This window comes from Sturnira hondurensis, unplaced genomic scaffold, assembly GCF_014824575.4.
Source record: "Sturnira hondurensis isolate 20B ecotype Veracruz unplaced genomic scaffold, ASM1482457v3 Scaffold0000396, whole genome shotgun sequence".
NCBI lineage: Eukaryota > Metazoa > Chordata > Mammalia > Chiroptera > Phyllostomidae > Sturnira > Sturnira hondurensis.
This window is the reverse complement of record NW_028073027.1, coordinates 7,498,731-7,522,367: the sequence shown is the minus strand read 5'-3', so window position 1 is coordinate 7,522,367 and position 23,637 is coordinate 7,498,731. Positions and strand designations below refer to the sequence as shown.

General features: G+C 43.8%; 1 protein-coding gene across 1 annotated transcript in view; it reads left to right on the top strand.

The window, feature by feature from the left end:
• Nucleotides 1-23,260, top strand: part of SLC9A9 (solute carrier family 9 member A9) — a 529,481-nt gene extending 506,221 nt beyond the window's left edge. Inside the window, exons 15-16 of the mRNA XM_037040394.1 lie at nt 20,376-20,481; nt 21,574-23,260. Coding sequence (XP_036896289.1) covers nt 20,376-20,481; nt 21,574-21,801 — 334 coding nt within the window. The 3' untranslated portion in view covers nt 21,802-23,260. The remainder of the gene's footprint in view (nt 1-20,375; nt 20,482-21,573) is intronic.
• The last annotated feature ends 377 nt before the right edge of the window (nt 23,261-23,637 follow it).

Here is a 23,637-nt window from a genome sequence, read left to right as displayed (position 1 = left end):
AAAGGGTAAAGACAATAGGACATTTTTAAAAATCATTTAGAAACATTCTTAAAACTGAATGAAACAAAAGTCAAATCAAAATGTATTGGAGCAGCTTGTTACTGGCACAGCGTGCCACTGGTTGCTGTTGTTCAGAGACAGTGAATGGAGCCTCCAACACCAAGCTCCTCTGTTTCGCCCCACAACAGAGCAGGTGTAGACAAGGGCCTTGGAAGCATCCCTCCCATCCACTCTGAGCACAGAAACCCCTGCTCTAGCCTGTGCTGTTGCTCACAGCCCAGCTGAGCAGACCAGCCTTTATCAAGTGGTCTCAGTCCTTCCTTCGGCTGAGGCAGGTTTACAGTCTGATGGCGAAATGCTCTCGAAGACGCATGTGAGGTCCCCTGCCCCACCCACCAGCAGTGTCAGTTCTCTGGCCAGTGCTTCCTCATCAACCCTGGGGCCATAGTGCAGGAGGGGGGCAGAGGCCAGGGGATTTAGTTTGCTTTGGGCCAGAGATGACCAGAGCTTTAAATTGCCATTGTAACCCTCGGATTTTCCAAGGTTGTTTCAGGTTCTCTACGGGATGGTCTCACCATTTTTGGCATTAGTCTATTGGTTCACAGTTTAGTAATATTATTCATCTTGGTCATGACCTGAGAAGCTAAAGTGACTGTATATCTGTAATGATCCTACTCTTTCTAAGCAAAGAATAAGTCAAAAAATAAGAGAGAAACACTCATGGAGTATTATCAATAGGGCTCTGCTCCGTAGTGACACTATATATAGTAGGTGGCATCCCCTCTTCAGCACAGATGAAATCATCACACCTAAAACTGTCCCAGAGGCTGGAATGGGCCCCTTGCCTGGAACCCTGAGCTACCTCAGGGGCACGATTCACCCCGAGACACCTCCGTTGTAATCTAGGAGGTGTAACCTTTGCATGCAAAGCAAGAAAATTCCAAGGTCAAGTTTTATTTCGTAAGTGGTTACAATGACCCAGGGCCAAGATAACCCTTCTCAAGAAAGCATGGGGGAAAATTATTGGCCCTGAAAATGCAAATAAAAAGAATCTGAACTGTACACTTACATTTTACTGAGCAATCCCGGGAAACGGATGCATCTTTGGATGGTAAAGTGTGATGTGTTCTTTGGTCTCTATTATAGCTTTTCTCCATGTTCTCTCTCTGGATAGCTGAAATTACAATCATCAATGGCAGCATCTAGGCAAACAAAAATAATCATTTGAAAGCTATTTCCATAAGCTCTTTAGGTTGCAATTCACTACAATTCTACTCAGAAGGAAATGTTCCATTTTTTCCTATTGTAGTCTTGTCAGAAATAAAGCAGTGGCCAGTTCTCCACATATAACATCAATTTCATCAGCTTTTCTGAATAAAAACAAATCAATCAAAAGCCTAAGTGTGTTTTTCTTCCAGAAAGACTTTTTTTGGTCAGGCCAGAATCTACTGGAGAACTCCATCCCAGTTATACTTAAGTGTAAGCACTCAGTGGAGTTTTGAGCCCTTTGGAAAATAGTTGATCTCTGGGAAATGTTTCAGCCTCTAAGATCTCCTTTGGCATTGTGTGAATTCTTCTCTCAACACAGACTATTCATGATTAAAGTGTGAAGGTCTATGGATGCAACCATTCTATAAGCTAATGCACTGTTATTTCATTACCACTGAAGGACAAGAGCTGAGAAGAAACTGAGAAAATGATTGTATCAGCTTGCATGAATAGCAGCACTGGGGATTATTCTAAACCCCGAGGAGATACAGTCATCTTCACAGTGCAGGCAAAGAAGAGTGAGAATTTGCAAAGACATCTCAAAAAGATAGTCATCGAATAAATCAGAGCTTGCTTTATTAGCGATCTTCTAAATTGGAAAATAAAAAAATTGTGCCCAAGATGCGAGCTGGCTAAGAAAAAGCTCAAGCACACAATAGGGAAGGTTACAGGTCAATGCCAACCTCCCCATTCTTGGGCCTCCCCTACTCACCAGAAGTTATCCCTCATCCCACACCAGCCTGGCCACTGGGACAGTGAAGGGACTAAGAGATGGAGAATTCCACTGACTCACACTCGTGAGGTCCAGAAACAGAGGAGCCACATTGTCCCTTAAAACCTTGAATGACATGAACTATGATGATTCAAAGATGATCTGCCCTGGCCTGAGTTGTTGGTCTATCAGACACTATGAAGTTTTATTCTAAAAATTTTGGTGTTAATCTGGGTTATTTTTCCTGCTGGGGCAAACACTAGAAGATGAGGCCATTCTGATGGTTATCTGCAATCAATGGAATCTGCTGTGACTGCTTTCCAGCTCCACAGTGCAAGACAATGCAACCTTAGCCTGAGCAAAAACAATTTATAAGTCCCCAGCTGAAAGGAAATTGGGGCCTGGGGGGATGCTACCAGGCAGTAAACCTCAGTGGTGAGCGAAGGGACCCTGGGCACCACCTGAGAATGTTGTGGCCTCCATTCAAATGTCAAATTTACTCCAAGGGCTCCGAATGGCATCAGGGGCCGTGTTGCCCTATGGACACCAACAGGGGGAGCCCCAGAAGGCTGGGCTTGGCCTCCTCCAAATCCATTGGCACTATGTGCATGGGCCCAGGGCCTTGCCCTAGCTCTCATGCAGGTCCTAGAAGGATTATCAACACTCCTGCCACTTCCCTCCCAGTTCCACCTCCAGAGAACACACACACCTTCCTTTGCAAACACTCTTGAAATCAGCGATAACAAACAGATCAGTTAGGAGAATACGGTAATCACTAGCATTCAGTCAGCAGATGGCACATTGAATATGAAAACTCCCCAACTTCATCAACTTTTGAATGTCCTGGACTTTCCTTTTGTTGGTTGAAAGAACAGAGAATGTCTCAGTCTTGGGTGAATTACTAACTTCTATACACCAACCTCAACTGGGTTCTGGATTATAAGCTACACCTCATACCTCCTCAGCTATGTATTGAATTCCTGAAATGCTCGAAACACTACAGCTGATGAACAGAACCTCAAAACTGTAGTACAAAAATGGGGGTGAGATATCTCAGTTCCTCTTCCATGTTGTCACTAGTTTCCTCTTCTTTTCTTTTTCCCTTAAGGAACTAGGGATACATGGTACAAAATATTAGAACCATTGCAAATGAAAGTCACCAGTGCACACTCCTATGGCAAATCTTGCCATGCCAAATCGTGAGTTATTCTGCTCCCAAACCAAGCCAGTTCCTGGGCTACAGTCTCCTATTGGGTTGGCGGCCTCAGGTATGCATGGTGCTGAAGCAGCCCCAGAGAATGCAGAAAAAATGGAGTTCTTTTCTAAAAGAAAAGAACTTTCTTTTAGAAAAGAAAAGTCACCTCTGGTGACTCTTGCTGAGGCCAGGCATGTGGTCATGCTGTAGGGCCAAAGTGAGAGGCAGGCTAGCCACGCAGCAGCCTCGGTTCCCATCTCGGTTCCACCACTCCTGGCTGCATGGCCATGGGCTAGCTCCTTCATTTGTCTCCCTGTGCCTCAGTTTCCTCACCCACAAAATGGGGTTAATGATACAGCTACTTTCTAGAGTTAAAGAGATTAATCACATAAAGCGCTTAACACAGCACTCCCAATATACTTAGCATTTTATAAATGCTCAACATCATTAATTTTGCAGTCCTGAGCCAGAGGTGCATGAGCTTGCTGTTTTTTATTTTAACCCAGGTCAGAAACTCAATACTGTTGCATACAATTTGAAATTTCCAGATAGAAACAGCAGGAACTCATTCATACTATAGGTAGGTCCATTGATATGAGCACATATTTATGTTCCCTGTACCTGTCTGTACTTGATCAACAGGAATCTCAGGGGTATTTGAAACCTCGTGGAAAGCCAAAGGATGAGGCTGTCTGTGTCGTTCATTTTGTCCACGGAGAGCGGCACTGGGTTTGGCAGATTGCCCATCGATTTTCACTTTGCTGTGGGTGAGGAAAAGGCTGATGAGCAAGGGCCCCCCCACCAGGGCCAAGTGTTCCCCACAGGCTTCAAGTTTTTGTCCAGACCCCAAGGTCCTATTACGTTGGGTGGAAATCTGGTAAAATCTTGACTCCTTTTCAAATTCCATTTCGTAAGATTCAGGTTGAGATTCTGAGATTACGATTACTTATGATCATAAACGGCCAATACCTCCCCCGTGAATACTACTGGGGAGTAGAGGGACATGGATGGGGTAAAGCTCTCCATCCTGCAAAAGAGGACAAGAGGAATTCTGACTGAAGGTCACAATCAACCCCTGAGAGTGAATTCAAATTGGGTTTCAAAAAGAATCCAAGAGCCAAATTCCACAGAAATTTCTAGAGCTGACCTCAAATGAATCTTTCACAGAACTCCCAGAAGCAGTTGGATATTAACAAGGAGGGGGAAAAAAACAATTATCTTTTGGGATGCCAAGTGCCACTTCATGTCATTTTAAAGAATGAGCAGACTCCCAGCTCTCCTCAGCTGCCTGCTCACAGTTACAAAGCCATGGTAAATAATCGTGGCAAATGGCAGGTTTGATTTAGGAGAGGGGAATTGTATAATGACTCAGTGCTTTCTCTTCCATTTCTGTGGCAAGTGGGACAGCTTCTGCCACTTTTTTGGCTTAAGTTCAGACCTGTGACTTTTTAAAAAAAGGCCCTGGTGCTGTTTAATAAAGTGGAGATACAAACACACACAGTAAATGTGCCAAACATTTTTATAATTTTTACAAGGAGAGAATGATCATATCGTGATGCATGGCTTAACTTGCTTTCCAGTGGTCTTATTTAGCCAAAGGATCATATTTGTCCTTGCCAACAGCATTTTTGAATGGTTCTAATAGAACAGATATCTTTCCATTTTCTCAGCACACTGGTTTCTGAGTACACCATCTGAGCTCTGTTCCTGAGAAGATGTGCTGATATGGTGAGTGTGGGCAGGACTTCTCTCCTTTTGCACCCATAATTCCCTCCAAGGTGAAGGCAGGCTTTATACTTAGTCTGAAATGGGTCTAGACCCTGAGCAATGAAGACTTTGATCTGGGGCCGGAAAGCTTCTTATCCAAACATTTATTCATTTAATCTTGCAACTCAAGAGTGACAGACCATTCCAAAGTGCTTTGGGGGGACCAAGAAAACACCACTGGGGCCCACAGGAGGGACCTACAGATGTGACTAAGGAGCCAGTTGTTTGCGATAACCGCTCTCCAGAGAGAAGTTTTGCCTCCCAGAGAGGCAAGAGGGCAATGGAAAGCATTCCTAATGCAGGCAGTCTCCTGCTGGGGCTTTCCAGGGGAGTGAGGTTTTGTGTACAGGAAAACAAGAGCTGCCCTAGGGAGAGCCGGACGGGCTGAAATCCATGGCTGTGGTTTTTCCCACCTCTCCTTCCAGTGGCTGGTCCAGCCCTGCCTACCTCTCACACCCCGGTCCCTAAGGCTCCCACCAGTGTCATTCCCCATGACTTTATTTCTTGCCTACTACACCCAACTAAGGTTTGGGTTTCAGACAATACCCTTCCCAAAATAAACTGCATGTTAACAGAAAACATTAAATACTTTCCAATTCTTAATTTAACTCAACCAATGTCAGTTAAGAGGACTCATTTCTGATTACTGGACATTCAGCACTGCAGATACAAAGAGGATTGAGATGATGTTTCTTCCTCAGGGAAAGGTGATGTATTGTCAAATATTTCTGATACATAAGTGTTATCAGGGAGGTTGTGTGAGAAAGCCTGTGGGAGTCTCATTAAAGAAATTCTCTAGTTGGGACTAAGAAGAGGTACTATTTGAATTCATCTGTGTATCTATTTGAATTATGTTTGGCCACATATAAAAGAAAAACCTGTGGTTTAATCAAAACAGAGATTTTTAATCTCATGTAAAAGATGTCCAACACTAGACAATCTGCAGCTGGTAATAGAGTTCCATGATATCACCCATATTCTTACTTTTGTTTTTCTATCTTTCTCACCTACCATCTTTAGTATACAGCTTCTAGCCTCAAATTTACCTCATGGTTCCAAAATGGCTGCTGGAGCACTAGCCAGCTCATTTAAGTTCCAGGCAAGAAGGCAGAAAGGGCAAAATTGATGTTCTCATTAATGAACTTCTCTAGGAATCCTACCCAATAAACTTCTTTCATTTAATTGGTCACCCAATCTTTTGTGGAAATAGAACTTCCTTCTATTGTAAGGAAAAAAGAAAGACTGGCTCCTGGGGAGGTAAATAGCAATCGATCCCACAGGCTTTAAAAAAATAAACAGTCTGCCCTGCAAGATAAAGTGAGGAACAATGTTCTTGGTAGTGGAAACAGAACATGCAAATATAAAAATCCATAAAGCATTGGGTGGATATGGGAACTGTGAGTAGCCTAGAAAGGCTTTCCAAAGGCTTAATGAATCAATCTTGTTTTTCAGTTAGTGGATTTTCTAACTTTGGGATATATGTTGTGGTTATTGTTGTTCACAGAAACCCTTTTATTTGGATGGAATTTTATGTGGAACCTCAAGATAAAAAAACGTAAAAGAGAAGCAACTCTGGTTCAAGGCAGGATTGGGGGAGAACTGTACTTTAGTAACTATAAGGTAGAGACTGGTAAGTTGTAGGAGAGCAGTAGTTAAAAGATCAGTGGGATTTCTTTCCTTTATGTCCCTTGCTCTAGGGGACATATCAGTAAAAATGGTGCTGCGTGAAATATCTGAGATTTTCCTGCCAATGTTCTCCTCTAGGATTTTAATGAGTTGGAAGCAACCTAGGTGCCCATCAGTAAATGAATGGATCAAAAAACTATGGTACATTTACACAATGGAATTCTATGCAGCAGAAAGAAAGAAGGAACTCCTGCCCTTTGCAACAGTTTGGATGGAACTGGAAAGCATTATGCTGAGTGAAATAAGCCAGGCAGTGAAAGACAAATACCATATGATCTCACCTTTAACAGGAAGCTAAACAACAAAACAAACAAGCAAAATATAACCAAAGACACTGAAATACAGAACAGGCTGACAGGGACCAGAGGGGAGAGGGGAGAGAATTTCAGGGGAAAAGGGGAAGGATTCACAGAAACAAGTATATAGGACACATGGACAAAAACCAAGGGGGGTGGAAATGGGAGGAAGATGGGGAACACTGTGGGCAGTGGGCTGGGATGGGAGTAAAAGACAGAAAACTGTACTTGAACAATAATTAAATTTAAGAAAAATAGTGGAAAAAAAAGATCAGTGGGATTTCAGAGACAGTAAAAATTGAGCTCTGTCTGAATGAATTTAGGATTTCCAGGTGCCAAGGTGAAAAGAAAGCTGTTCAAATGGAGGGAAAAGCATATGCAAAAGCCCAGAGGGAACGTAATATATAAACAGGAATCAATGCTTAATGTCATTTACCACAAACTAGGCTCATGAAAGAGTGTGGGAATAAGGTTGGGAAGGTAAGCGGGGCAAGATCTACAGAAGGCAATGAAGTTCAAGTATATAGCCAAGGACACATCCATAAATGGAGGCCTCCGACCTCACAACTTGACAATTTAGTAGCAGTATCATGCCTTTGTATTCCAACCTATTTTAATAATAAGCAGGATACACCAGTAATCTGAGTTCTCAATGCCCACATAGACCTACTGATAACAATATATGAGGACTGACTCTGAATCCATGTATACCTAAACAGCAAAAGCACACTGAAAGGGTAAGTCCGCTCTTCATCAGCTTAGAAACTAATCCTGGTACCTCTCCACCAAAGCAATTGCAACCTAACTCTCTATGTCCCCAGTCACACAGCCACATAGTCTTTAAATCAACCAGCCCCAGTAAGTTAAGGTCTTGAGGAGAGACCACGCTGGTATACACTATCCCTCCTCTGTGGAGCTCTCCACACCTACACCCAGGGAATACCAATGTGGTACACACTTTGGAAAATAGTTTGCAAACTGCAGGAGGCTACCCATAATAGGTCATGAAATCATTTCAATAACTGAAGACCAGCATTCTGAAAGAAGGAGGAAGAGGAGGGGAAGAAGAAGAAAACACTGTATTAGTCAGAATAGGATGAGCTATCATTTCCAAAATTTCAGTAGCAGTTTCTTTTCTCTGGCATGGAAAGGCTGCTAAAGGAATGTGTGACCCTCCAGGGCAACTGTCCTCCATGCAGCAACTCAGTGATCCAGGCAGCTTTGATTCGACTCCACTGTCCCAGCCCGAGGCCTTCTTGGGTCAAGGTCACAGGGAAAGAGTCAGCTGGAAAGTGACATGCTGGCTTTCTATGTTTCACTGTGGAAGTGACACTAGTCACTTACCACCACAGAACAATGGCCAGAATTAGTCATATAGCCCCACCTACTTCCAAGATACTGATGCCCCTACACCAGGTACCTGAAAGAGAACTAGATACTGGTACATACTAGCAGTGTCCATTATAAGCATTCTAGAAGACAGATGGAGTGGCAATGGATAGTATAGGATAGGATAGCATAGCATAGCATAGGGAATAGGAATAGATTTACATACAACACAGAAGTATTTTTACTTTCATATATGTATGATTGAACAGATGTTGGGGCACGCACTCAGTTCCAATTATAAAATATATTTCCAGGCAGGAGTTTGAGGTGAAAAAAAGTTTGAAAGTGACTGCAGCTGAGAGGGAAAAGAGTGCCTGGAGAGGAGAATGAGGTTATTTATTTCGTGTGTCTCTGTAACAACAAAGGGCTGTCCTCTAGTGTCTGCTCAGTCGAAGGAAATAGAGTTTAAAGTTTCCTGAATGGGCTTCATTCCATAGCTCAAAAATAACTCGATGTCACATACCCAGATTCCTGTAAACACTCCGTGGGTTACACAAGTCAGCCTCACTGGGGTGTGTGTGTGTGTGTGTGTGTGTGTGTGAGAGTACCTACTCAGGGTTTTTGTTAAATGGTCAGGAAGAGAAGGAGTCCTTAGGGTACAGGAAAGTTCGAGTGCTTTCAAGGACAACCAGAGCCCAGAAAAACAAACAGGATGATGAAACAGCTACTCTAGGGTGACCTTAAACACCAATATGAAAACAGCAACCTTCTGAGTCAGCACCTTGTTCCTGTGGAGACTGGACCCTCATAATATACATGCCCCACTGAGCTGCTGCTGACACAGAACAAAGCGCAACGCCCTTCTGGGCGCCCATGCACAGCGCTGCTCCAAGAACTGAAGGGAGTCCACCCAGAGAAACTTTGGAAAATCTTCCTCGAGGCTCCAGCAGCCTGTGGGAGACATAGTACCGGGGGCCAAGCGGTGGGTGTTTCCTGAGTTAACTGTGGAGGGGGTTGAAATATTATACTTCTAACATTTATAACTCCTGAAGGGACACAGTGAAAAAATAATATTAGCTAATATTTGTTGAGAGCTCATTATGTGCCTGGAAATGTGCTAAAAAGTATATCTATTTTTATCTCACTGAATCCCCTCCCCTATGAGGCCACTATTATAAGCTATTTTCTATTTTATGGATGAGGAAAATGAGGGTCAAAGAGCTTGGAAATTTTGCCCACTCAGATAATAAGTAACAGGCCTGTAATTCAAACCCAGACTGTCTATCTTTTAGCTATCTCTAAAAAATATTGGGATTATTCAGAAGTAGCAGAAAGTTATAAGCCAAACTGTTTCCCCCCAAAAAAGATATATTGAAGTCCTAACCTCCAGTACCTCAAAATGTAACCTCATTTGGAAATAGGTTCATTGCAGATGCAGTCAGTTGAGATGAAGTCACACCAGAATAGGGTGGGTCCCTGACCCAATATTACTGATTTGCTTGTAAGAAGACGGTCATGTGAAGACACAGGAGAACAGCCTGGGAAGAGGTAGACATTGGAGAGATGCCTCTGTAAGTCAGGGAACCCAAGACTTTGGCCATTACGAGAAGGTATGAGAAAAGCATGAGACAGTTCTCCCTTGGAGCTGGCAGAGGGAACCAACCCAGCCAACAACACCTCGATCTCAGACTTCCAGCCTCCAGAGCTGAGACGACACCTGCCTCGTGTTTGAAGCCGCCCAGTCTGTGGGACTTTGTGAAAGCAGCCCCGAGAAACAAATACACAAGGTAATGCAATCTGAATGAGGACCTAACTGGATCTCATACAGCATCATAGGGCTCTTTAGCAACAGGAAAATTGAGGCACGAAGTGGCAAAGACTTTTGCTAAAGTTCAGAAGCAGTCAGAGCAGCCAGAACCTCAGCCATCCATGTTTGGTATGTGCTGTGTCCCTCCCCATGAAAGTATTGAAGGTAGCTTCCTCTTTAACTCCGTGCTCTGAGAATCCTGACCCACAGGGTTCACGCTGGAGTTGCCAGTGCACAAGTGACTGTCTCTATTTGTGCAAGTAGAACTTGAATACAATTATGTGTCCCCATTGGATCCCTGACAGTGTTCACATGGGACCAGTCCCCCTCAGGCACACACTCTGTTCTGGGAGTTCAGCGGAAGTAGGCAGAGTTGGCTGCCTCCGTCTCAGATGTGAGTTCTGGGATAGCCAATGAAGCCCCTGGCCTTCACAAGATCAAGTCCAGTTGGTGTTAGGAGGAGATATCGAGTGCAAATTTTCCTCCAAACTGGAGCAGAGACCTAGAACACTGGAGCAGTCATTTCTCACAGCCTGGCTTTCCTACACACCACCAGGGGGGGTGACCCAGAAAGGCTTGCTGTTGAAATCACCGTGAGCTAACAAAGGGAGCCTGGGTCTACGCGGCATTTCCTCTAACCCGAAGGCCACCAAAAGCAAGGCCCACTCCATGTTAGTAGCAGAAACATTCTTCTCCAGAACTGTTTTCTGTCAAAACGTTTGAACCAAAAGTAATATTCCATTAGCACAGAAGAATTTTAGCTGCATCTGATAGGTGGAAAAAATCCCTGGAACTCTCTTGATCCCATCCTGTGTCCAAAGGGAAAAGTTTTGAGGACACAGTAGGAGGAGGAAAGCAGTAGTAGTAAAAGTAATATTATTGGCACCATTGTTACTATTACTGAACTGTGCAGCTCATAGACAATGGCAACTCCACATTCGGTCCTTCGAGAGACCAGATGCCATTCTGCCATGTATCATTTAGACCAGGGGTTTTCAGGGGGCTTCTAAAATGCAAATTACTAGGTCCCCACCCAAGAGGGTCAAGTTCAAGGGCCCAGGAATCTGCATTTAACCAGGGGATACTGGTACAGGTGATCAGGTGACAGCATTTGTAGAAACTCTAGGTTTAATCATTCTTCCGCATTAAGATCTTAAGTTGTGGATCAGATGAACTCTTAGGTTTCCTCCAGTGTCATGATTCCAACATTTCCCCCTTTTATCTTGGGTTTATCTGTTCATCTTGGGTTGACTTGCCCTGCTTACACTGGTTGCTTTGGTATCGTACACAACTGTCTTCTTTCCTATAACCTCTCCTACTGCCCTTTCTCCATTCATGGATTGTCTGTCTGGAACTGAGGAGCCCAGTAGAATTATCTTAACATTTGATAGGTAGATCTTGTGGATATCACTGATAAAACCAACTCCCAGTATAGCAAGCTCACTGCTTATCGCCTGCCCTTCAGTCTGCCCTCATCCTTAATACTTAATCACTCCTGACCAGAGTTTCCTAGCTCAGGACATCTAGGGAAGCATGGATGGGTTTCAAGACACTTGGGAACTCTTTGAAATGTCACATGAAATTGTGTGCAAATGATCAACATACAGGCATTTTTCAAGTGCAAGTTCAAGGCCAGGAAACTGAAAAACCATGGCTCCAGGTACCGTCTGACTGACCTGGCTATCATGTAGGAAGTCCATTGTGATAAATCTAAGCTGCGTGGTTTGGATCATGGACAGTTCCCAGTTCGCTTAGGCAGTTGATACAGAGTGCAATTTAAAAATCTGACTAGACCACGTCCACATTCATTAGTAATGTGCTAGATAGCAAATAATTACCAAAGACAGATGATCAAAATAAAATACAGTTCCTGGAGGATTCTGGGAAGATGGCAGTAGCACCAGAGCAGAATTTCAATTTCTGCAAATCCCTATACAAAACTATCCCATAGACACATTTATAACAAAACTAGGGTCAAGTTTTCTCACAAACTCCAAATTACAAGTGAGCAGAGACAAACCACCAAGAGCACAAGTATCCACACAGGAGGAACCTGGACGTGGGAGAACTCCTGGACAACCAATAGTATGTCCTAGAAAATGTAGTCAGACCAATTTAGTAACAGCTGTGGCTGGGAATGTGGGCATTGCCTTCTCTAGTAGGAGTAGGTGGCAAGTCCCAGTAAGAAGGACTGAAGGGGCTAATGCAGTCAGGACTCCTGAGAGCTCTCCAAATGGACCTCCCAGGGCTCCGTGTCAGGACAGGGCTCTGCCCTCAGGAGAAAGTGCCTGAGGAGAGCCAAAACTAAGTTAGGTTGGGACATTAGTGATAAAGGAAAGACCAGGTCCAGGTAACCATGGGCAGCAGGGTAGGGGTAGGCTGAGGCCATGGCAGGAAAGCTCAAAATGCAAGCCACCATGCCTGCACTGGATAAAAACAACAGGATAGGGACCCCAGTAAAGTTGAAAAAGCACTCCTAAACCTTGCCTCATTCTATAAATGCAGGAGAGCTAAAAAATAAAAGTAAAATCCCATATAGGTTATTATAAGGAAAAAAAGAGAAAATGAAAGCATGCCAGAAAGACATGCCCATGAGTAGATCAAAATGATAACATACTATATTAAAACAAGTTAAAAGACATTAAGAAAAGTATATAAGACATGAAAGAACATGAACCAAAATCAGAAAACAGAAACTAGAGATACTTTAAAATAAAAAATAAAATCATTTCAGAAATGAGTAGTAACTAAAGTAAAAGGATACCAAAAAAGATGGATAATATTACTTTAAGAGAAATAGTGGGTAAAAACAAAGAAATTTTAACTCAAACAGTAAAAAGAAGATAAAAAGGATCAAGAGAAAGTTACACATTTTAAAAATAGGCAAAATATTTTCTGAATAGAAAATAGAAGTCCCTAGAGAATAAAGACAAAGCGAGGAAGCAGCACTAGTACTAATTCAAACTTCCCTGAAATGCAGCACATTTAACACATTTGGAACGCACCTGGTACCTGAGAGGATCAAGTTAGAACAACAAACATCAGAAAATTTCTTAGTGAAATTAATGAACTCCAAAGAAAAAGTCCTTGGGGGATCTAGAAAACACCATGTGATTTATAAGGGAAAGAAAATTACTACTGTTATTCTTATGACTTTCCACCATGCGTGTGACCTGGCTCCTAGCCTCACCATGACTGAATTTCTATGCAGCAGAAACAGCTTGCCGTCAGCCCCAGACATGTAGTGGTCAGAGGACTGCAGGTCCCTTACATATGACACAGTTTCTCAAAAGTCGATGACTGCATACTGCTCCTGCCATGAAATTGCCTTTTCTCCCCTTCTTACTATTGTAAATGCCTAGACCAAAGAGTCTAGGCATTTGGTAGACAGCAAATAATTCATTATTTGCAATCCCAATGAGCAAAAATATATAGGTATTACACATCAGTGGCCGCCAAGATCACACAAAGACAGACAACAAGATGTGATGTGCCTTCTGTATTCTTGCCAAAGGAGTAGAATAGAACCTGAATCTGATCCAATCTGAGCCTACCTGGCGATTTGCAGGAACTACCAAAGGCAGAAGAACAAGCTGGGCTGCACACACATTTGCATTCAGCAAAATTCAGACTGTGGGAAACTCCACAGATCCTCTAGCAGATAAATTGTACAGAAATTAAAAGTACCGGGGAGGAATCTATAGATTAAAAGTCGTAACATTTTAAAATATACTAGACTAAACTATGGTGTGTAAGAATGCACGTTTGAATGACAAAACTATAATATGAATTCAAGGAAGCAATAGGTTTAAATGTCAGAACTCTAGTTCTTTACAGAGACAGGGAGGAGCTTGGATTAGAATGAGACACAAAAGTGGCTTCATGGGTAGGCAAAAAAGTTCCATTTCCTGTCCTGTGGGGTTTCATTGCCTTATGAAACTTTATTAAGCTGTATCAGATTTGTCAGCATTGATATATTCCTGTTTTGTTGTACCATAAAAAAATATTTTTAAAAATAATGATAAAGTTCTTGCCCTCAAGGAGCTCAGAGTCTAATGAAGGAGATGGAGGTGTAAACAGTTAGCTATAAGATGATAGGCAGTAAACTCTGTCAGGCAAAGATGTTTGTGTTGCAGTGGAATCACTGTGGAGCTGAAGCAATTTATTGTGGCCAATCCAAGTCTACTGGGATAAAGGGAAACATTAACTTGGCTTTAAGGAGAGAGCCATTCCTGAGCTGATGTGAGTTAGCAGAGCTCAGGTCAGAGACTGGACTAAAGGGTTGCAATTACTCCTTGCTGGCTTATTCGAGGCAGTTCTGTTGACCCCTCAGGGCTTTTATTCTGGCATTTGCTGCTTTTTTATGTCCCAGAGTTATCTAGGAAATTTTCTTTAACATGTAAAAGGTTAGGATTGTCAATCAAAGAAGTATATGTTCACCTATCTGTGTGAATAGAGAGTTTCTGCCTTTTCCTTTAAAAAAAATCAGAACTTCCTGGATAGCCTAGAAGAAGGCATCGTCTTGATAGCTTTTTCTTGAAATAGAGTTGCTGCTGCAAAGACAGGATCCCACTCCTATGTTTTCTACAAGTGCCTGGTGTAGAATTGGGAGCCCTCCCCCAAGCCAGAGAGAACAGGGGGATGAAACAGCTTAAATAAGGCTCTTCAGTTGGAATCTTAAAGGCTTTCTCTGACCAGAACTCTAAACCCTCAGAATGGCTCCTCACATACTGAACCATGTTGGCAAGATGGTGAATGTCCAGGACAGAAGCTGACATACCCATGGGAAAGAGGGAAAACACACTCAATTATCCAGACCCCACTGCATGGGAAACAAAGCAGAAGAGGGCTGGTTTGTACATTGGAATCAAAAAGTGATGGGGTGTAATAAATTTTTGGTGTCCTCTGCTAGTTCTGTTCATGGATGCTCTGTAAACAACAGTGTGGGGTCTCATCAAGTCAATAGCAAGTGGGACCTGGTCTTCTGCAAGAATGTACGGGCTTGGAGGGCAAAGCTGGCTTCCACTCCAGCATGCACCTACCCTTCCCCCCACACCTGGCCTTGATCCTTGACCATCTCAGGTGGCAAGCTGGCACTAGAAGCTAAGAAGTGTTCTGGGAATGGAAGTAGGAATAGGTTAGAACATAATTAAAAAGCCATCTGTTCTCACATTTCTTGATCTAGAAAATGGGACTATAATAGCCACCTGCAGCTATAAAGAGAAAATAAGACATATGGAAATTCTTTATAAATGAAGGGTAGGGGATAGCTTCCTGAAAACTCTATAGAGAGATAAATGTGCCTTCCTTCCTTACACAGCTATGTGTTGACAAGTACTTTATCCTGATAACAAGATCATTTATCAAGCCCATACATACAAACACATCCAAATGCTCTAAATAAGCACAAAGTCTTCCTATGCAAGCTGAGATGTGCTGCTTTGTTAATTCGCTCTCAGGTGTAGCATCGTTGAGCCTTCATCTCATTGAACCAAGTATATAACCCATTCTCCAGCCAAAAATGGAAAAATTGGCAGGGGCCATTAGATAGGCCTAGGTTCTGGGCCAAATGGACTTACCTTATATGTATTCTCACCCTAAAATGATGGTTTGATGGATGAAAGAGACCATGTTCTTTGTCTTTCTATTTAAGATCCGAATCTCACATGGAGGGCAATACTCTGGAAAAAGACCACTGCAGTCCATGGTTACCTGATCATCAATCCCCCGGGTGCTTATTTAAAAAAAAAAAAAATACCACAGTTCCAGGCCACCTCGAAGACCTGCTGAGTCAGAGTCTCCAAGGGAGGACTTGGAAATCTGACTCTTTAACAAATATCCAAAATGATCTTTATGATTAGGCAAATTTAGAGAAAGCCAAGATAGAACATAGCTCTTCAGGACTGTCGAACTGAAGACTTTTAAAGAGGGCCAGAGTGAAGCTGCCATAACAAAATACACAGACTGTGTGGTTTAAACAACAGAAATTTATTTTCTCACAGTTCTGGAGCCTGGAAGTTTGAGATCAAGGTGCCAGCAGGGGTGAGTTTTGGTGAGAGCTCTTTCACAGGACTGCAAACAGCCACCTCCTCACTGCGTGCCCACACAGCCTCCTCTTCAAGGCCTTGAAGACAGAGCATAAGCCAACTCTCTAACGTCTCTTCTGACGAGGGCATTAATCCCACCATTAGGCCCCACTGGCATGGCCCGTCCAACCCTCCTCACCTCCCAAAGGGCCCATTTTAAAATACCATCTGTTCCCTTGGGGGTAAGGACAACACATGAATTTTAGGAGGGCAGACGTTTAGTCAATAGGAGCAGTGAAGTTCAGTCCCCTTAAAAAAATGTTTATTTGTGGAGCTGACCTTTGTTTTGGGCTTTTACTTCTTACCAATACACGTAGGACCATAAGCATTGGTTTTGGCAATTTACAATGGACAAAACATGAGGATTTAAAGACATCAAAACACAAACTAACAAAGGACAGAGAGAGCAAACAATGTTACCAGGTAGTTTGGATGTTAGTTCAGTTAAGTACTAAATTTACCTCTGGACCTCTGACAGCTCAGGCCAATGGAGAAAATGTTTCTGCTCACTGTCTTTCCCTGTTCATGAATGTTAAATTCTGGGTAGAGTTCCAAATTTTACTCACATCTCCCAAACCAAAGTGCTATTTCCAAACTCGTGCCCTTTAAAGATGAGAAAAGCCGTTGTTTTTTCCCCCAGAGGTTAACATTTCATCCCGATGTGTTCCTAGCTTATTAGAGAAGCAAAACTAGCTGTAGTAAAAATACCCGGTGGGGAATCTCCCTCCCAAACATGTACTAGAACCTGATGGGAAAAAAACCACATTTTCCAAAATCTACAGTTGAGTTTTTTTCATAGATCAAAAGAGGTTTCTTACTTTTTAAGAATTCAGGCCACCATGGAGATCCGGCCCCTCTCCAGACAGGGCTCTGCAGTTAAGAATTCGGAAAGTCACTGACTGCTGGGTCCCAACTCAGCTACCCAGTCAGGCAAGTCTGTGAACAGTGTCTCCGTGATGGAAGGAAGACACCTCAGTGTGGTGGAAATGTCCCTGATCTCAGGCCCAGCTCTGCCGTCAGCTGACTGCCTGGGTTCCATCCAGCAATGAGGTCCTTAACGCCCTCAGAGCCAGTTGTCTTTATTAACTCAACAACTATTTACTGAACATCTAAAACATGCCAAGCACTGAACCCAGTAGAGGAAGACAGCCCTGCCCTCAAGGAGACCACAGTCCAGAGACCGGGGTGTTTCCACCCAGTAAGGTGGCTGTCCATTTCCTTCAGCGGGTGCCTCAGGGGCTTGGCACATAAAACAAAAATAAAAACAAGTGAGGTATGAAAGAACAGATGAATGAGTGAGTGAATGAAACACAAAGGTTATTTTTTAACCACTTTATTTATGCCATTACCACTCTTTTCATGGTGGCCTTTATCTAATCACTCAGGCCCAAGAAGTCCATCTCCGGCTTGAACTTTCTTAGCCTTTATCCTCAGGCAAACCTCATTCCCTGGCTATAAATTACTCTCCTCATTCTTTTCTTGCATGATTACTCAGTCTACCTTCATCACTCATACCACCCCTGAATATCTTCCTGTATCATAAATTTAATGAATGGCCAGTGAGCCCATAATGTATGGAAGCACTAGACAAACCCAGGTGTTGGAGAACCCTTTGCCCCACACCCACTGTGGCCTCGGATGGCAGGTTACATTTCCATTCCAGTCATACCACACAGTGAATGCCTTACTCCTCTGACTCACAGCCGCTGAGACACCGGATCAGACAAAACAGCACCATGAGTTCCCTGGGAGGGCCTTTCCTCGAAAAAATTCTCCCTCCCTCTCACCTGCTACCTCACACTGGCCCCCCATACAACTTTTAACCCAAATAACTACTTTTTGTGTAGAGGCAAACCCCATTTTCCACCTGCTAACTAGCCCATGAACCCAATTATACACCAAACGCCTGGCGTGTCATTCTCTCCTCTCTACCCTCGGTCTCATTTGCTACAATTATGCCAACAATGGTTGAGACACCAGTTTCTTCTGAAAGTGTTGCTTAGAAAATAAGTTTTTAAAATAAGATAAATATCATTTAAATAGCAGGAAAGAGTTTAAAACCACCCCTGCCTGTGTTATTTCCGTTAGTAGTCACAACACTCGAGGCTCAGAGAGGTGAACACCTGGATCACAAGCCACGCAGTCAGTACAGCGCGGAGCTGGCAGTCGTGCCCAGGACTCCCGAGTTGAAAATGCCAGAGCCTGTCCGGGGGCAAAGGGTCCCCTGTTTGGTCCAGGCCTCAGGTTCACAGAAAGTGGCCAATTCCATCCTCCGGCGTTAGCTTCGCTAATGGTACGCAGAGAGATGAAGGGATACCCCAACGGGATTAGGGGGAGAATATGTCCATTACACATTTCTAAATCTGGGTTTTACTTTTGTGACATTATTTTGGCAATTTGACTTTCCAGTTTACTGAGAATTTCAAACAGCGGAAGTTGCCTTGTCTCTTAGAGCCTTGAGAAAAGTCTGTTTTTTGTGTTTGTTTTAGTTTTTACATGACATCTCTAGAAATGTTGCAAACCTGCTGGCACTTTTCCAGCTGCAAATGATATTGGCTGGATTTTCCTTGATTTACACTCAGATTGTACCTGTATCTTGTCTTCCTCACCTCCCGGAAAAAAGCATTTTTCACTGACATGTACACCATGGACCCTGATAAACTCAGGTGCCCTCCCATGCCCCTGCACAGGGCCTGCGGATTGCCAGCAGGGGTGAGGTCTGAGAGCATTTCTCTCTAGAGAAGCAGCTGCTCACATGTGTAATTCTGCCCTGAAAAATTAACTTCTACCAGGGAGGATGCTAGTGAACTCGAATAGCAAAGGGAGGCTTTGGATTATTGGAAATCATTACATCTCTAGGCCTTAATTCCTTCATCCATAAAAGGAAGAAAATAACACTGATAAAAATTAATGGAAGACCACCGAGGGCTTTCCAGACTTGTAGATATACTTAGAAGGTATTACAGCAAACATCAGGCTCTGAACTTCAATATCCTCCTTCGTCCTTAACTGAGAACAACAGCTGCCCCTCTAAAAGAGAGGTCAAGTTTTCCACTTGCATCTGGAATCACATGCCCCCTTATGCATCTTTTCAGTCGCTCTCCTTGCGTCATAACTAGCTGAGCTCATGTGCAGCCCCTGCTTTGTCACCACTCTGAAGCCAGAAGCAACCAGATTGCTGGCCCCCAGGGGCTGCATCTTCCCTCTGTGCTCACACACTCAGGTACCACAGGAATGACAGAGGGGTGTTGTCCAGCTGTGGACGGCCTCCAGTAGGACCGTCTCTGAGACCGGCTGTGTCCTGAGTACCTGCGGGTGTCCGCAGACCGTCACCAGCCAACCTATGCTAACTGCTTTCCGTTTTTTCCTTTTCCCTGTTTACTAAGGCCCTTCGGGAAGCTGATGAGGTGAAATATTTTCCGGCAGAGGAGATAATATGAAGGTTAAAATTTGTTTCTGATGGAATAGTGAAATGATTTTGACTACCTATCTTTGAACAAAATAATAATAATAATAATAATAAAATAAAGCAATGTGAGCCAGCCCCTGGGGATTTCACTATTGCTGGATCAGAGGGAAGTATTATGGCTTTAGATGAACAGGTTTTCCTTTTAACTCGTAGAGCACATCGGGGTGAAGACATGAGAAAGACAGGTGCTAGGAAATGGAATAAACCTGTTACCTGCTTTTTAAACATAATTCTGTATACAGAAGCACTGATGTGTGAAGCATGAAGTGACTATGTTGACATTGAAAAAAAAAAGTACTTTGGAAAACAATCTGTGTTCACTATCCGGCTCTAAAAGGACTGAACATTTTATGAAATACCTCTTGCTTCTTTGTGAAAATTACTGGTGGTTTCAGTTGTGTGTGCAGTTTTAAGAAACACAATTTTATGCCGTTGTTTGAGATCATTCTTAACCACACATTCTCTAAGCAGATGAGACGCTGAGTGGGTAAGGGGAGGAGAAGGGCATCTCCCACGTCTCTGTGGTGTTGGCTGGGCCAGCGTCACCTCTTCATGCCCAGCGGCTTCTGGGGGGGGGCTGGAAAGGTGCATGGAGCAAAGATTATAAACACTAATTTCCTCAGGCCACATTGTCTCCTCAGTGAGGCAGCAGAGGATTTAAAGGTGAACAGAGCTATCTCTTTGGCCGCATGTGAAGTTCTGTGCTGTGTATGAAAAACTAAGTCTCTTTCGGCAAGTAGTCCTTAACAGGCCTCACAGATACCTGAAACCAATTCTGACCCACTCTGGTCCTCCACTGACCACAACGTTACCCGAATGGTGTGGCCCGATTTCCAGACTGCTCACCAGTCCTCAGGCCTATGGGGTGAGTACGTGTCCAGAGGTGGGCGGGCGTGGTGAATACTGATGAGCCCAGGAATCTTGAGGCTGTTCCTTCCCAGCTTGAGGAGGAAGCATTTTTGAAATTCACTGCACCAAAAAGCTTTTCTCTGTTCTTTTCTGTTATTGCTGATATGGGCTCAATCTCCTTTGAAAAATGCAGTTTTTTTATTGTTACCAGGATTTTTAACCATAAAATGAATTTAGAAAATGTGAAAGAAGTCATGTGTCCTCACAAACTGCTGTGTTTCGAGGTTTTGAACATACAAAGCCTGTACTTTCTGGCTCAAGGGAATGGCATTAAAAACTGCTGAGAAGCAATTCGAATCATTAGCAGCAAGTCTGAGTGTCAGGGACTGCAGAAGAACAGAATCGTGCTGTCTGAGGCTCCTATTCAGTTTGGCCAGCTGGCCTCCTTGTGTACATGGAAAAATGCATCTCCAGTGCACTCAGGGCCCAACAGTTAAGGCAGCGGTTTTCAAAGCCTGGTCCCCAGCTCAGCAGCTCAGCATCACTTGGGAACTTGTTACAAGTGCAGATTAACAGGTCCCAACGCAGACACTCTGAGGGTAGGGTCTAGCGTCTGTGCTCTGAGAAGCCATCCGCCTCACACAGGCTACAGACCCATGGGCCTATAAATCAGGGGCCTGAGGTCACCTAACCAGGAATCATTCTACAAGCAATTCTCCATGGTCTTCCCAAAGCCAATGGAAGAAGTGTTGATCAGTGGATTCTGCTGCCTCTTAAGTCCTCTCAAACCCCTTAGATATCAATTCAAGAAACCCACTGAATTTTATTTTAACTCTCTTAAACCACGGAGGTTGTGTTATGGTGTCAAGTCTTCAATGCCAACTCAGGGAAGTGCTTCCCCACACCCATAAAGATGGAAAAGACAGTACCTGCTGCATGGGAAACTTCAGCCCAAGCAAGACAAGGTAGTTAGAAAAAGGAAAAAAAAACACCCTATTTTCTTACTTACATGGTAGGACTACCATTGCCTTCTGCCTTCAGCATGAAGTAACCTCTCTCTCCTCCTCTCTCTCTCTCTCTCTCTCAATATTTCTCTCCAAAATTCCAGGACCATCTAAAGGAAGATGATGTGGAATGCATTGTGAACCAGGATGAGCTGGCCATGAGTTACCAGGAGCAATCCACCTTACCCTGCAGTCCTCCTGCCAGGCCGGGTCTGGACAAGAAAGCTACACCCCAGACTCCAAACAAGGAAAACATTTATGAGGGGGACCTTGGCCTAGGAGGCTATGAACTCAAACTTGAGCAAACTCCAGGTCAGCCCCAGGGGAATTAATGACCATGAACAGTGCAAATTAATTACAAGGCATGCAGGGCTCACTGAGGAATACAAGCCAAGATGATGAAGCAACACAGAGGAGAAACTGGAAAATGTATTAAGATCATAAATTGGAGAGAATCAAACCCTTGTCATATGTATCCTCTGGTGCCTGAAGAAATGAGAATTTATTATTGTTCCTCTATATTATGCAACTGAATTTCAGTTTTTACAGCAACCATTTTCATTAATGAATTGGGCAGGTGGGGAGGGTGGAGAGGGACAGGAGTTGGGAGCCTTGCTCCTGTGAGGACGAAACACCCGTGCTTGTCTGCAGGTGTTTCTTCTCTGTACACAGCTGCCCAGGCCCTTCGCGTAGACTCTGGAGTTTATTTCCTTCATTAGGGAAAAGTTTAAAAATGAGCAAATGAGTTTCTGAGCATAAACACATTGCTTCTAAGTTGGAAGGAATGCCCAGTTAAGTAGTAACTGATAAGTTTTGTATTTTTAGGACCTAGACTCCCACTCACTCTTAATGATCCCAGAGCTATTTGCAGCGCCCAGCTAAGTGCTCGATACCACTGCTGATTGCCTCATGGAACCCATGCCACATGGGGACCCACTGTGCTCACTGGTGTCCTTTTCACACTGTTTCTCCTATTGAACAAAGGGGCCAGTCACAGCTGGGTTTACCCTGCACTAGAGGCAGACAGCTTTCCAGCTTGGTAGGACCTCATTCACAGGAAGACTGGTTTCGTTTCCCCATATGATGTGGCACCGCAAGAATGAGCCTCTCTTCCTTGCTTGCATTCTTGGGTCTTTAGTGAGCCCCTCTGCCTGGTGGGTAATGAGATTCCACAGCACACACTGCTCTCTGTGTGGCAGAAGGCAGTGCAGGAGCCCCAACCTGTCCTCAGATTCCAACACTCACAGCTGCTTAGCTGGAGCTCCAGTGAGAGGAATAGAGCTGATGACACACAGGCCACACCAAGGAGTCAACGAGGTCGGTAGCATCAGGACTCCTCTTTATAAGAGGTGGCTCCTGACTCACGACAGAGACCAACACAATAGCCTTTAATTCAGCTGCATGACCTGTGCCTTTAAGCTATAAATATACCTCAAGCCTAGCTTTTTTTCAAACACAGATGTCAATATTAGACTCCAAATAGCTGGCTCCAGGTGCCCAGGCTACTGAGTCGTCTTCAGGGAGGTAAGAATGCTGTCTTCCTCAGGCCCAGAGCTTGGAAGAAACATGTGCTTTGCTGACCAGTTCTCAGGCCTTAAACATGAACCCGGGTGGTGTCAGGCATTGCTGTGCACGTCGATTCTCTTGTTTCCCACACGGCAGAATCCAGGGGCAAAAAATGTTTTATACTCAACTAAGTATAACTCTGGTCATTCCAGGTAATTGTAGCAAATGGTAAAGCATGAAGTTTTCTAATTTGACTTACTCCTAATAAAATTTTGTTATACAGTATGATTGGTTTTGGCTAATGTTTATTTAAGGCATTTCCCCGCTCCTAATTGGCAGTTCTGAGTCCTTACCCTTGAAGTGGCAGGTGAAGCAGGCCCGGAAAGGTAACAGAAGGAGTTGCAGGGGTCCTAAGACCCAGGAAGAGCCCAGAGAGGCTGGCAGGCCACCTCATCCTTCAGCGATGACAGAGCAGAGTGTCATGCCAGGCTGGGAGGAAGTGCCAGGGAAGGGACAGCCACCTAAAGCAGGGTGGGACAGCCACTTCCTGCGTACGACTGTGCGCAACCAGAACCATGAGGCACTTCCAAAAGAGGGAGGAGATAGTAGAGGGCAAGGAAAGAAAGGCCCACATAAAGGTTCATCTTATCTCTGCCCTTATA